The sequence below is a fragment of the Phycodurus eques genome, chromosome 21 (genome assembly GCF_024500275.1).
Source record: "Phycodurus eques isolate BA_2022a chromosome 21, UOR_Pequ_1.1, whole genome shotgun sequence".
Classification (NCBI taxonomy): domain Eukaryota; kingdom Metazoa; phylum Chordata; class Actinopteri; order Syngnathiformes; family Syngnathidae; genus Phycodurus; species Phycodurus eques.
The window spans coordinates 2,101,024-2,114,723 of record NC_084545.1 but is presented as its reverse complement, the minus strand read 5'-3'; the positions used below and the strand labels follow the sequence as shown (position 1 = coordinate 2,114,723).

Here is a 13,700-nt window from a genome sequence, read left to right as displayed (position 1 = left end):
TCAGACAAGTTCGACAGCCCATCGCGGCTTTGTTAATTGGCTCTTTAACGATGTCAGAGAAGTGTGTTACCCGTGCGGCCAGCCCGTGACGGCCCCCGGGTTTCCTTGTCAACACCTCTTGGTGCCACCGGTGTCGCGTTGCCCCGTAGCGCTAATTAAAACACGGCCCCTCGGCTCCTCGCTCACGTGTGGGCTCGGGGTTAATGTTCTGAAAACCGCCTTTGCCATCTTGTGTCTCGCGGCCGACTCGCCGTGAACCGCCGCTAATGACGGAGCCTCTTGGCCAGCCACCGGCTGCTTCCCCCGCCGCCGCGATTCTCACTGTCTTTTCTGCAGAGGGCTGTCAGTGTTTGTGTGAAAGGTAAGTGTGTCAACACTGCGAAATGGGGTTCGATTCCACCGCCCTGCCCCAAAGTGAATTTTCCCTCCTGTCCGTCATTCCCTCCCACGCTGCCGCCATCGGGCTTGTGATTATTTCATCTATGTGTTGCCTAGCTCCACTTAATAAATAATGACTGTCTGATTGATTTTTGTTGCTATCAGCTCTCAGCCTTTGCTTCTGACAATCTCTTCATCACACATTCCCCTCCAACATGCTCCCGTCACTCCTCTTTCATATCGGACACGATCCCCACTCAGGTTCCCCCCTCCTGTGCCGCCTCCTTGAGAATTCTCTTTGTGCTCCCACAGCACGCCATGATGCTGCCCGTCCTCACCCATCACATCCGCTACCACCAGTGCCTCATGCACCTGGACAAGCTGATTGGCTACGTCTTCAAGGAGCGCTGCCTCTTGCAGGTAAGGCGCACGCCGCTCTCTTCACAAGCTAAGGCTTGTCGACTACATCTGGACTGATAAGCGTCAATTGAGATGTTGCACAAGCTCACGGAGTTGTCGAATCCAGGACCACCGCACACAGAGCGACGCGGCCCAACCAGACTGTTACGAAGTTTGTGGTTTTCGGCAACTAATTGGATACAACTACAAAAGTACAAATATTCTCACTCTCTTTTTATTGACGCTCCTTTCCTCTCTCTATGGCAATCCATTTTCTCCTTGACAATTGCGCCATGTTTTAGTCGGTCAATAAAAAAAAAAATACTGTACAGTGTAATGTATGCGAAGCCTCAAAACCCGATTTTCAGTTTTTCCGTTGCATAGTGTCGGTAAATGCGTGGTGTTCGATCACTTTAATTTTTCACGATGGTCTAGTAGCGTTCGGCCGCGTTGCGCGGCTGGCGTTAGTTGTCAAAAGCAACAACAAGGTGTAGGAATCATTCAGTTAATATTATTAGTTTTGGGGTGGGAAAAGTCAAATGTAATTCCGATAAACTGTTGTATAATGTCAGTGTCGTTTGCTTTGTCCATAAGCGAAGAAGGCAAAAAGCAATTGAAATCGCAAATATGATTTTTGTGAAGAAAAAAAAAAAGTCACTTTTTATTTTATGGCCATATCTCGCAGTCCTGAATTATGTTGCTAAAGGGTACCTCTTTTTCGTCCATGTCGAAACCTTTCTATTATCACCCGCACGCGTTTGATTTACACTGGCTCTCGAACTTGCGACTCCAAGTCATTACTGCTTGCACTGTTGGCCAAAATTTAAGATTCAATCCAAATTCAATTTAACTGTGGGGTTCAAATAAAAATACTTTTAAACCCATCTTCTCGTTGATCCAGTCATCGAGTCGCTGCATGCACAGAATCTGTATGCGTCTGCCCGTATAGGACTTTAGATGAAGTTGGGCAGCCAAAGTGACAGAGTGATACGACACCACAGTGGCACCGTTGTATTATTTAAAGGCTGGCATAGTTAATAACTCCAACAAGACAAAGCCCGTGCGCGAGTTTGAGGCTGCCTGCCCGCCTGCCTGCGGTGAGATCTGGGCTTGCGTGCGCACGTCCGAGGAGGCAGCCGGCTCCTCATTATTTGGGCCCGCGCCGCCTCTGCCGCGACAGTTCAGGCGGAAAGAGCGGCACGGGAGTCACTTAAGGTAGCCGGCGTCGAGTCACATCTTTGCTGGGTCCGCTGTGACTTGCGGTGACAGTACAGTCCTGCTGACTGCCAGCTCTGCCCTGTTAAGGCCTGGAGGTGTGCACCCCCCCAGCAAGACTGAGGAAGTGCCATCAGCGAGTCATCAGGGAGTGCCGCGCTGTGCAGTTTTGATGTTGAAACTCACACCTGTCTTTGTGTGTTTGTGTGAGAAGCCAGAGTACGTCCGGTGCCTTCGCATGCGGGAATTTACACACATTGATCGGCGATTTGTCAAGCGTGCCATGACGAGCTGTCATAATGAGCGGCAAAAAAGGAAACACTGGCCAGCTACGAGGCTCGCCGCTGGCTGACAAGCATTCATTTGGAGCCTGACATCACCTTAAAGTTGTACAATTCATAGTTCAGCTGACGTAATGGAGAAATGTGCTCCTGATATCATACAAAGTGAAGTTCAACCCAAGTCATGAGGGGCAAAATGTGCATTGAAATTCATAAGAAAATTGTATTTCGACCTGAATTATGAGAAATTAAATGTCTATAACCTTACAAATCGTAGTTTGACCACGATTACGCAAGATTGTGCCCCTAAAGTCATACAAATCGTACTTTAACCAAGATTATGGGAGAATATATGCTTCTGAAGTCATATAATTCGTAGCTCACAAAAATATTTAACACAGTGCTTGTATAGTTAAAGGTTAATGTGTGGAGCCTGCAACAGATTAATTGAATTTCATTTATTTCTCATAATTTCTAATTGGCTGACCAATATCCCAGAACAGATCTCGGTGGACCTTTGATGTTTCACTGAAATTGTGTTTGTAAAAATCTGTTTTTTAAAAAAAAAAAAAAAGAGAGAAGAACAAAGGCAAAATTGAGTCATAGCATCGCACCACTGGCTATTTGTGTCGTGTGTAGGACCACCAGCACATGGCGCTCGAAGACGTTTTATTGCTTCATAAACTCGTTTTTCTTCAAGGTTTGTGCGCATTTAATCTGCTTTAGAATGCGGGGTGAACCAAACCAAACCACTTGGACATCACTCGTGCCTTTCACCTGACTGGCCTTGATGGATCTCACATGGTGCCATGCATTGATCTGATGTTTTTTTTTTTTTTTTTTTTTTTTTTTTTTTTTTTTTTGTAGAATTCTACTGGTCTCCTCATAACCAACAACAGCGTAGTAGTGGAGTGCACAGCAACTTGTTCTGGTCCCGTGTTTTATAGAAATGATCCAGCTCGATTGTTGAATTATTAATGAATGTTTGATTTTAACACATGCACAGTGGTACGTTTGGTTAATGTGGGTCATTCAAATAATTATCAGACTGATAGAGGAGCTTGCTTGAGCAAAGTTTGAGTGTTTTGAGAGGATTTGCACAAATAATTAATATGCTTCATGTTGATGATTTATTACTACATATTCACAGAACATGTTCAGACAGATATAGGTTTAGCCAATCTTCTTAAATGTTCAATATGTGCAAAAGCCTGTGACACCATGTTTTTCTTTTTTGCCTTACACTATTCATAGGCAATTATAAACATTTTAGGTGGAGAGTCAATTACTTTTCACTATTCAAGGCGATGTAACGGAGTACACATGCTTAGTTACTATACTTAAAGCAGAATTGTCATTTTTTTTTGGACTGTACTTTATATTTCTGGGAATATTTACTCCACTGAAGAAAATGGATGCTACGCTTTCACCGCCAGCCGTTTTAGAGCATTTTGACTGAATTTTCAGGATGCATAGATAGAATATTGTGTTCTTAGACAATATAAGCACCAAATCTAGCAAAAAAAAGATAAGACTCTCTTCTTACACCAGAAAATGCTTGTTTCTACCTTTTTCCATTCTTTGCTAGTAGACCATAGTTTGTTTTTACCAAAATAACCTGTTCCTCACCAACAAGCAGAGAAAACGAGCTTTTTGTGAAAAACATGTCAAGCAGAACAGTGACTTTGACGCTAATATTTGTTGCTTTTGTGACACCTCAAACTATGAAACAACAAGAAAGCGTTTTTGATGGCAAAATAATTTATTCACAGGTATACAACTAAGAAACACGTCGCTTGCGACGCTGACTCGTGTCCCGCGTTGAAAGTCTGTGACATTTTTTTTACATGGCATTCACTCCATGAACTCGGTCATCCTTTGTCACGATTGCGACACCCATACTCTACTAACTACTGCGACACATACTCTATTTATGCCATAAATAGCCTATACGTACTCTGTTCGAATGCGAGGCGCCTAAACTTGTTCAAATTCCTCTCCCTCATAATTGACGTAACAAGCCTAATCTTTATCCTCTACTTAAAAGCAGTTTCTTTCTGTTACGATACTTGTTCTGACTCGAGTCAAAGTCGCTGAAGAGAGCCGATGTAGCCTCAGCGCAGCTTCCCTCCAAATGTGCCCCATTTGTGGCCTCCCCGTTAAACATTTAACATGTAAAAAGTCAGCGAAGCGGGGGAGGGCGGTTGTGTTGATGGCCGGCGCATGCGACCGCATCCATCAAGACCGTCCTTAATCCTGCCCACCCCCTGTTGATTCAGCCCCCGCCCCACGCCCTACGCCCTACGCCTCACTTTGGACCCACGCTGGCACTACGAGAGGCATCAGAGAACATCTCAATAATTCAAGTGTACAACTCCCCCAGCCCGGTTCTGTAGTCACACGCCCCCCGCCCCGACGCATGCGGCTGTGCGTGCATCACTATTTTATTTGTCGTCTTATTCATGGCCACGCTCGCTCTCTCGCTCACCACGACATTCCGGCAGGCCTCTTGCGTGGCCCGCATTGCATTTTACCACATTGCGGTCTTTTCCCTGTCTATCTAAATGATAAATGGTGTTTGACGCTGCCTCTTTACCAAGTCTGGACAACATGTGGTCACCATGGCGATGGCGTCGCAACCGCCGCGCGGTCACGCAAATGGTTTGCAGCATTGAAGGAGTAACTAATTCATAGGCATGTCAAATTGTTATTGCTTAATGTGTACTTCACATGCAATGTTCTCGTGGCTATCTCATTTTAAAGTAATGTGAGTAGTCAGGCAGTACAGTAAAATACTCGTCATTCATATTAATGAGTGGTTGTGTTATTTAAAAATTTGAAATCTCACGTAATTAGACTAGTCATGTAGTCAATGTAATGTTTTGGTGGTAATATAAATATAAATGTAATCAGCGTCATTCGCCCATGATGTTAAAAACACAAAAGGTATTTGTCGCTGATAGTTGGTGTCTCTAGTACAATAGCAAAAAAACACCATACAGTGGTACCTTGAAGTATGCGTTTTTCAAGATTCGACCACAAGGAAATGATGACAATTTCCCCAAAAGAGACTTCAAGCTACCTTTTGCCACTCCCAGTTGAGGAATTAAGCAGTGAACACAAACTGTGCAGCAACACGTGTAGACAGACAATAAAACAATACTCACTGGCAATTATTCTTTATCCTTTGCAAAGAACAACTGTTACTGCGGCTTACGGAGTCGTTCACAGTAGCTTTGAAACGCTTCTTTGTTTGTCTGCATGGCTGTATTATACTGCAATGAATTCATCATGCTGCACAAACGCTTTGATAATGATTTTCAGGCCAATTAAGTGAAAATGTGTGTGTCTTTAATTCTTGTGAGTACATCAGCTTTGTGGTCAACTAATCAGACCCGGATTTCACACTTAAATAAATCTGTAAGTGCATTGATACAATCTTATCATAATTTAAGTGGATTTCTTGTGACATTTTTTGTTCGGTCGTGTGCCATGAGAGTTTTCTGATATAAAAGTATAGATTGGGAAACAGTGCACTAAGATAACTAAAACGATGCCGGATTGCGGGATGAGTGGCATTGCCTAGCAGATTGATCTTCAAGTGCTCCTGCACCGTCAACTCCATCCATCGCTCTCCGTCCGCCCCGATATTTATTCACTCACAGGCAGTGAGGACGTCAGCCCGGCCAGCGAGTGGGACGCTTTGCTCCGTGGTTAAGTTGAGTGGAGCGAGTGTCGGTGGTCTCGAAAGGACAACGCTGCTTCAGGATGATGTCCTTAAGTGCAAACAAGCCGCAGTGTTTGCACTATGACTGATGTGTTTACTTTCTGTGAAGCTGTGACATGGCTTGGCAGGGAGGGAGGATGGGGTAGACTTCAACTTGGAAAGAAAAGAATGGTGGGGTGGGAGGGTGCAGCAACTGTTGCTGTTTTCTTTTCTTTTTATCCAACTGTCAATATGAAGCTGAGGCGCCAAACAAAGCTGCTCGTCTCGCACAGAAAAGAGAAGACAAAAAGTACAATGGCTGTAGAATTTGTCGTGTGTGTTCACAGCTTGAAAGCAGAAGGCCTCTTTTGCAGTGCTAAATATTGAAGCACTGGCGTTAAGGTTTTACATATATATCTCATTGGAGCTTGAAATTGATTTGAAGTTTTCTGAAAGGAGACAAGCCGACAGAGGAGAGCAGCTGTGTGGGTTTTTATTTTTTGAGAGTGAGATTTGGCTAATGTAAGATTGATATATGGTTGTCGCATCTTTTTTTTTTTTTATTTCTTTATCTGGCTTTTTCCAGGCACTGCTGAATGTCGAATAGCGATGCTTTTTCTTTTCTGCTCCTTTTGACGACAACTTTCTCTTTGGTTTCCTGACTTGGTAAAGAGGTGACTAGTGGTGCGCACATCTGTCTCAGGGTGGAGATGTTCTGGGTAGATATGAATGACAGCGTGAATGTTCTTTTTTGTTTTGTTTTTGTCTGTATGTGCCCTGCGATTGGCTGGTCTCGCTGGGATAGGCTTCAGCTCACCCGTGACCGTGAATGAGGACAAGCGGTATATAAGATGGTTTTATGGATGGATGGAAGATAATTGAGCCAGTCAGGTATTCGTCAGGCAAATCTTGTACTCGATCAGGCCAAGGACACTCTCAAGGGTTTTGTTGTTGTTGTTGTTGGATAATAAACGAATTGAGTTATGTCAGCAGCAGGCGGATTTAAAGAGTAACTGCATACAGTGCTCAACCTACAGACTACATCCCCCTTTACAAAGTCACCTTTTGATCACATCCTCAGGATTTTTCTCATGATTGGACTTGCCTGTCTTTGAATTGTTGTGAACTGAACTGTTTTGAATCAGTGGGTGTAATTTATGGTGCAGTTTGCCATAGAAAGCCAGGAAACGCAAGGTTTGATCATGAAATGTTTATTTATTTATTTTTATTTTTTTTAAAGCTCGTGTGCTTGAAACTCATTCTTTTGCCATCAACACAGTCACACACTGCCTAAAAATATAGGACAAAAATACAGCCTGGATTCCTCCAAGCAGTTTAGTTGTACTGTACCTATTTTATGACACCTCCTCATCTCTTTCCTTCCACGGAAGGTGACGTAGCATTTTTGTTTTCTTTTGAGAGCGCATCGCCGCCCTCAAAAGAAATGCCACCGGGTGCAGCCGCATCGGCACATTCCAGAAACTGCCAGTTTCCATTGTACCAAGTATTTCACATTTCACATTTCACTGCCCCTTTTCTTTGGACAAACCTAAATGGAACCAAATCTTAACGGTTCGACATTAATCAAGAAGTCGATTGAAGTACAAGACTCCACGGATCTTCTTAAATGTACAATGGACTCAGTGGAAATGGTTACAAATCTAACTCCTCTTCCTCTTCCCCAGCTGGCCATGACACATCCCAGTCACCATCTCAACTTCGGGATGAACCCCGACCACGCCCGCAACTCATTGTCCAACTGCGGCATCCGTCAGCCCAAATACGGCGACAGGAAGGTTCACCACATGTACATGAGAAAGAAAGGTGAGTAGCTGTGTGGTGTTTTCCTCCTCCTCCCCGTCTTCTTTTTTTCACTTCACCCATTGACCTGGCCACCCTGCCGCGTTTCCCTTTCAGGAATCAACACTTTGATTAACATCATGTCCCGTCTGGGCCAGGATGACCCGTCCCCCTCCAGGTAGGCCGCCTGTGGACACACAAATGCGTGTTCATGCTATCGCTAACCGCGGGAGCAATCAAAAGTACGATCCTTGCGATTAAGATTCCTGGCAGGCCCGCTGACAAGAAAATTAACTTGCAACCGTGGAAGGACGGGAGATCTCGGACCAAATGAAATGAGATGAATGCCTGCTCGGGATTACCTCCACCAAGGAGATTATACTTTCATCTCTGTTTTTATGCAAGATTACTTAAAAACGACTTTAACCATTTACATAAAACTTTGTGACAAGATATAAAAAAGACGTCTTTCAGGATTATTATTTTCACTTTTTTGGGACGATTAAAATCATGAAATCCTGGTGCGGATCCAGCCGTTGTAACATTTTGGAAGCCAGTGGTCATGTTTTCTTCCTCTCCATTGTCTTACAGTTTGTAATGCTCGTCACTCCCATTTACAGGGAATGAGCGGTAAACAGAATACAACTTTCGCTTAAACACGGTTAAAATCTGAATCTTATTTGTCTTTATTTCAGGCCTTTTCTAATTGTATTAACAGCAGAAAAAGATAATAAAAATCTAGACCATTTCCTGTGTGCTGTTCCTCATAGATGCAGTCTTCCACTAGTTGCTAAGCTAAGATATCAGGGAGGAATCTCGCCATTATCGTTCAGCACCCACGCAGTGCTATTCTGGATGAGTGCGCATTTGTTCTCTGGCGTGTTTCATGTTGTTCTCTCTTTTCCCCCCGTCCTCAGGATCAATCACAACGAGCGGTTGGAGTTCCTGGGCGACGCTGTCGTGGAGTTTCTCACCAGGTGAGAAGAAGGTTCTCCCGCCACGCCTGATAGACGCAACTGCTAATTGAAGTCGACTGCAATGCTGTCATGCTTTCTCCCCTCACCACCTCCAACCATTTCACTCCCTCTTTCCTCTCATCGTCTCCGTCTTTGGGTGTCTGTCACAAGTCTTCTGCGCTGTCGACGTGCGGGAGACAGTGATTTCCTGGTAATTGAAAGCGTGGATATAATTCTTACCTCCCCCCCCACCACCCGCCAACCTTTTTTTTTTTTTTTTTGCCGGCCTGAGAGCTGTCATGACAACTCTCAATTAGCTGTCCGCAATGCTCAGCATGCTATTGACTGCGGGGTGCGCGCAGTTGGTCACTGCTGCCCGCCACTTAGCCTAGCCTGGGGCTCATTATACATAGTTATTATTAATAGAGTACACCGCCTACGACTGGACCCACCCTCTGTCTCTGTGACTCCTTCTCACGCAGAATTTGACCACAAGGAAATGATAGCTTTGATGATGGCTTTTGTGGCAAAACGAACTGATTTGCACTTGCTAGAAAAAGCATACAAATCATTTGGGATTATCGATTTCTGCATACATTGGAAGACATTAAAAATGGATCCCAAAATGTGATGTGCTCTTTAGATTACAATATATTAGATGGGATTCAACTTTATTGCTGTGACAGATTGCGTCTAACCAGAAGTGCACACTTAGGGTGAGTTCACCCTGGACCGATCGCCAGCCAATGGCAGGGAACATAGAGACAAAAAAAGAATCACACTCACACCTATGGACAATTTAGTCTCTCCAATTAACCTGTTGTGCACGTTTTTATTTGGAATGTGGGAGGAAGTCACCGGACAAAACACACACACAAGAAACCTTCAGTGTCCCCCCTTCCTATGATGGCTTAAGTGCAAATGGGAAAAAAATGAAGCATGTCTCATTGGTTCACAGCCTCTCGATTTGTGAGACAACAAAGAATCACCCAGCACTTCCCGTCTTGCCATCCTCTGCCCACGTCTCGGATTGTTAGTGTCGGATGAGACATGCTCAGCCCGCGTTCGGGCTCTCTGAATTATTTATCAGCCTCTTGTCCAGTTAAATGGCTACAGCAGATCCGACCAAATGCCTGCTCCCCCCCCCCCTTCATCTGCCCTCTGCATCCACCACACACACACACACACACACACACACGCACACACACAGTGTGCTGCCTTTCCAGCCAGCAGAATTTTCTGCACATGGAAGCAGCATAGCAGGGCCAGCCCGTGTGGCGCTGGCTCTGGTGGTAGAGGAGTCTGGAGGACGTTTTAAAAGCAGATGATGTAAAATAAATAATTCCTCCCGCAATATTTGTGAGTAAATATTTCAGAGGAACTACCAAGTAAAGTTCAGTCACAAGCTTGGACGAGTTCCTCTAAAGCTCTTGGAGCCGATTCATGTTTTCGCAGCCTGCGCGTTTTGCCTGTTCCTTCGCTGCATTTTTCTCTCATTTGGGAAATTCTCTTGTTTTAGCTCTTCTCAAAGGTGTTGCTCTGCAAAACAAAACAAAAAAAAAAGTCATCCAAGCATGCCTTTTTGGACAGAAGAGGAACTGCACCAAAGGTTTCCCACAAATTCATAAGCCTTCCATTATCCAGTTAGTCTTTCGATGAACAATTTAAGTTGCAACTAACCTCTGGAACCCTCGATTCATCCATCCATCAATTTTCTGAGCCGCTTCTCCTCACTAGGGTCGCGGGCGTGCTGGAGCCTATCCCAGCTATCTTCGGGCAGGAGGCGGGGTACACCCTGGACTGATTGCCAGCCAATCGCAGCCCAAGGTTCATTAATCGACAAATTCATTTTGTCCAAAGCTCCTATAAGGTACCTCCTTGTGCAGAACTTGCAGACGGTTGAATTCATGCAACAACTAATACAGGACCCTTGATAGCATAAATGTTGAGTTTAAGGAATGGAGCAGGCTGTATTTTACTGTACTTTGCTCACCCCTGATCTAGAGTAAAGTTTCCATTTTTTTTCCATGGAGCTAAATGTATTTATTCATTTCAAGCACTTTGTTTCCCCGCCAACATTCCAGTACGAATTTGGGCAAGAGAACGCCACCTGCGTTCCCGTCCCGGCGTTGATTACAAATGGCGGAATTAAACGGTGGCTCGTGATTCGGAAGAAATCAAATGACACGCTGCAGGTTGGGCCAACGCTGGCTGGTAATGAAAATGGAAGCGGCTCGCCTCGGAAGCCAGCTGTGGAACCGCTGATCCGTCCGCTGGTGGGCTCCAACCCACTCGAGCCTGGAAACAAACGCCTTGCCGGATAATCTCAGAGTTCAATGAATGAATCATGAGGGAGAATAACTCACCGGTCCGCCTTGAAATGACAATAGACAGTCTATCCATCCCTTTTCGCCCATCCTCACTAGCGTTGTGGGTGAGCTGGAGCCTATCCCAGCTCACTTTTCGGGCAAAGGTGTACACTTTGGACTGCTTGTCAGCCATTTGCAGGGCAAGCATTCGCATGCACATGCACACCTGCACAGTGGCGTGCAAAGGGGGTCGCAGCCCCGGGCCTCCACCCGGAGCTGGGCATCCAAAACGGGCTTGGGCGGGTATCGATGTTCACGCAGGCTGGCCAGAGCCGGGATTCGAACCCCGAGAACTGTGAAGCAGACGTGCAAAAGCACTTGAGCTGCCGTGTTGCCAACCAAAGAACTTAACCCTGTAATGTGTCTGTTTGTTTCCACAGTGTCCACTTATACTACCTTTTCCCCACTTTGGAGGAAGGAGGCCTGGCCACCTACAGAACAGCCATCGTGCAGAATCAACACCTGGCCATGCTCGCTAAGGTGAGCCCCCCCCTCCTCATAACAACCCGGTGGAAAGGTCCGCCAACAGACAGCCGATTGTTTGAGAGTCAGCTTCTCTCTAAGGGGGCACAGGGGAGACTTGGAATTCTGTCAAGCTGCACGCCCCCCATTCCCCCCCCTTTCTTTTTTTTCTTTTTTTTTTTCTTCTTTATTTTTCCCTTACAGGTTTGTAATTGAAGTTAAAAGGTCGTTGTTTTGGAGGAAGAGACCGGGGATCCCAGCGGGCCCCTGTAGGTCTTCCGGAAACACTGCAGGCTTCAAACCCCCGCGATCCCTCATCCCTTTCCCTCCTCTCCCTGGCGAAGCCTCGTTGAGTGGCTCGCCTGCCAAAGTACACTACAGCAACGGTGCGAGAAAGCAATTAAAAACTTGCATCTTTCGTGTCGCTCCCCGTTGAATACAAAGATGTAGCCGCTCCAATCGGCATTAGCGCCGCGTAACCGTCGGCCTTGTTTCAATTTGCCGCTCGCGCTGACTTGAGCGCGATCCAGCACCTCGCCGTTGCAAAGTTGTTTAACCGTCGGCTCGAGAACTCTCGCAATTATCTTAAAAAAAATAAAAATCTATATATATAAAACTTCACAATCTGCCGCATGGAGGACTTAAAAGTAGGGAATGCTCCCTCGGAGTTGGAACCTTTGGGGTTTGAGTCGCAGGGGGTGGCATACCCCCAACGGTTTTCAGCCGTAATGAAGTGGCACCCTGGCTGTTTGTTTGCACGTTTGCTGCGAGGCAACTTGGACTTTGGATGCACTTTAGAGGAAGTCGAGTTGCAGTTTGCAAGTCTGTAAAATTACATTAATTTATGTGACCAAGCACTTTATCAGTTCTCTCCACTGAAATGAATTGAATTGTCCTTAATAAAACACCACATTTTTATGTTACATGTTTAAATACAGAATTGGTGTGTTGAATGTGTGCCTTTAAGGGGCGTGGCATAGTGGTTGAGGTCAGGAGTCGGAGTCGCTCCCTGCGAGTGTTCTCATTTTGTATTTGTGTGTTTGACGGTTTGTCCAATTCAATGAAGGCATGACAGTACCATAATCGATCAATTTCTTTTTTACTTGACTCAAGCGACAGCATAGCTCAGGTTGCCCCTAACTCAAATTTTGGTTTTCAACAGAAAGCAAAAAAAATAATAATAATCAATCGATGGCGGCTCGTAACTAGAAAAACTCGTAAGTCATGATACCACTATATCTACACAAGTAGCAAGTAGTATTCATATCACGCATAATTCGCAGTACCGCAGGATTTTGAGTTTCCGCTGTAATTTTTCTTTGTCGTAAAAGAAATGCTTCCTAGCCTAAGACATTAAAACTGTAAAATAATCATAATAAAGAAAAGTCTTTAAAACACATTGCAGGGAAAAAAATACATAGCCCAAGAAATATGTCATTCTACTTCGTGGGCTGGTCCGGAACCTGACCCCCGCGATAAAACGATCACTTTACATTTAATTCTTATGGAACACAATTGAGTCCAGTTTCTCACATGAGGCCCTGCTCAAGGCGGCAACCCCAGTTTGAGTCACGGCGATAAGAAGATTCCAGAAAATGTCCTCTTTGATACCAATGTTCTTTTCCAGAAACTGGAGTTGGATCGCTTCATGCTCTACGCTCACGGGCCGGACCTGTGCCGGGAGTCGGACCTGCGGCATGCCATGGCCAACTGCTTTGAGGCCCTCATTGGTGAGAACCGCTACCGCCGACAAGGAGTTTCTTTCTGGTCTATCAAGTTCTTCTCAGTTCTTCCATGCTTGCTCCTGTTAGATTTTGGTCAGAATTCGCACACTGATGGTGTAACATTAGAAACCTATATTTATAAGGGGTAAAAAAAACTGCAATTGTAAATGGCAGTTGTGACAGCAATCGTAGCCCACATACCGTATCTCCTGTTTTAACAGCTAAACTTACACTTCAATGAGCATTCCTAATGAGTCATGAATAAATAAACCACACCTCCAAATATTGGCCAAATAACACAATTGCTGGCGTACTTAATGAGTTTTTCGAGCTACGGGCCATAACATAATTGATTTTTTGTTTTGTTTTGTGTTGCAAGCCAAAATTTTAGTTTTAAGTGAGTTGCAGGC

At 45.0% G+C, this 13,700-nt stretch overlaps 1 protein-coding gene across 4 annotated transcripts in view; it reads left to right on the top strand.

Moving 5' to 3' along the window:
* Positions 1-13,700, top strand: part of drosha (drosha ribonuclease III) — an 87,955-nt gene that overhangs the window by 25,360 nt on the left and 48,895 nt on the right. For all 4 annotated transcript variants that reach the window (XM_061666836.1, XM_061666838.1, XM_061666839.1 and 1 more), the window contains exons 17-22: positions 691-798; positions 7,665-7,803; positions 7,897-7,957; positions 8,697-8,756; positions 11,485-11,584; positions 13,194-13,296. In XM_061666836.1, coding sequence (XP_061522820.1) covers positions 691-798; positions 7,665-7,803; positions 7,897-7,957; positions 8,697-8,756; positions 11,485-11,584; positions 13,194-13,296 — 571 coding nt within the window. The remainder of the gene's footprint in view (positions 1-690; positions 799-7,664; positions 7,804-7,896; positions 7,958-8,696; positions 8,757-11,484; positions 11,585-13,193; positions 13,297-13,700) is intronic.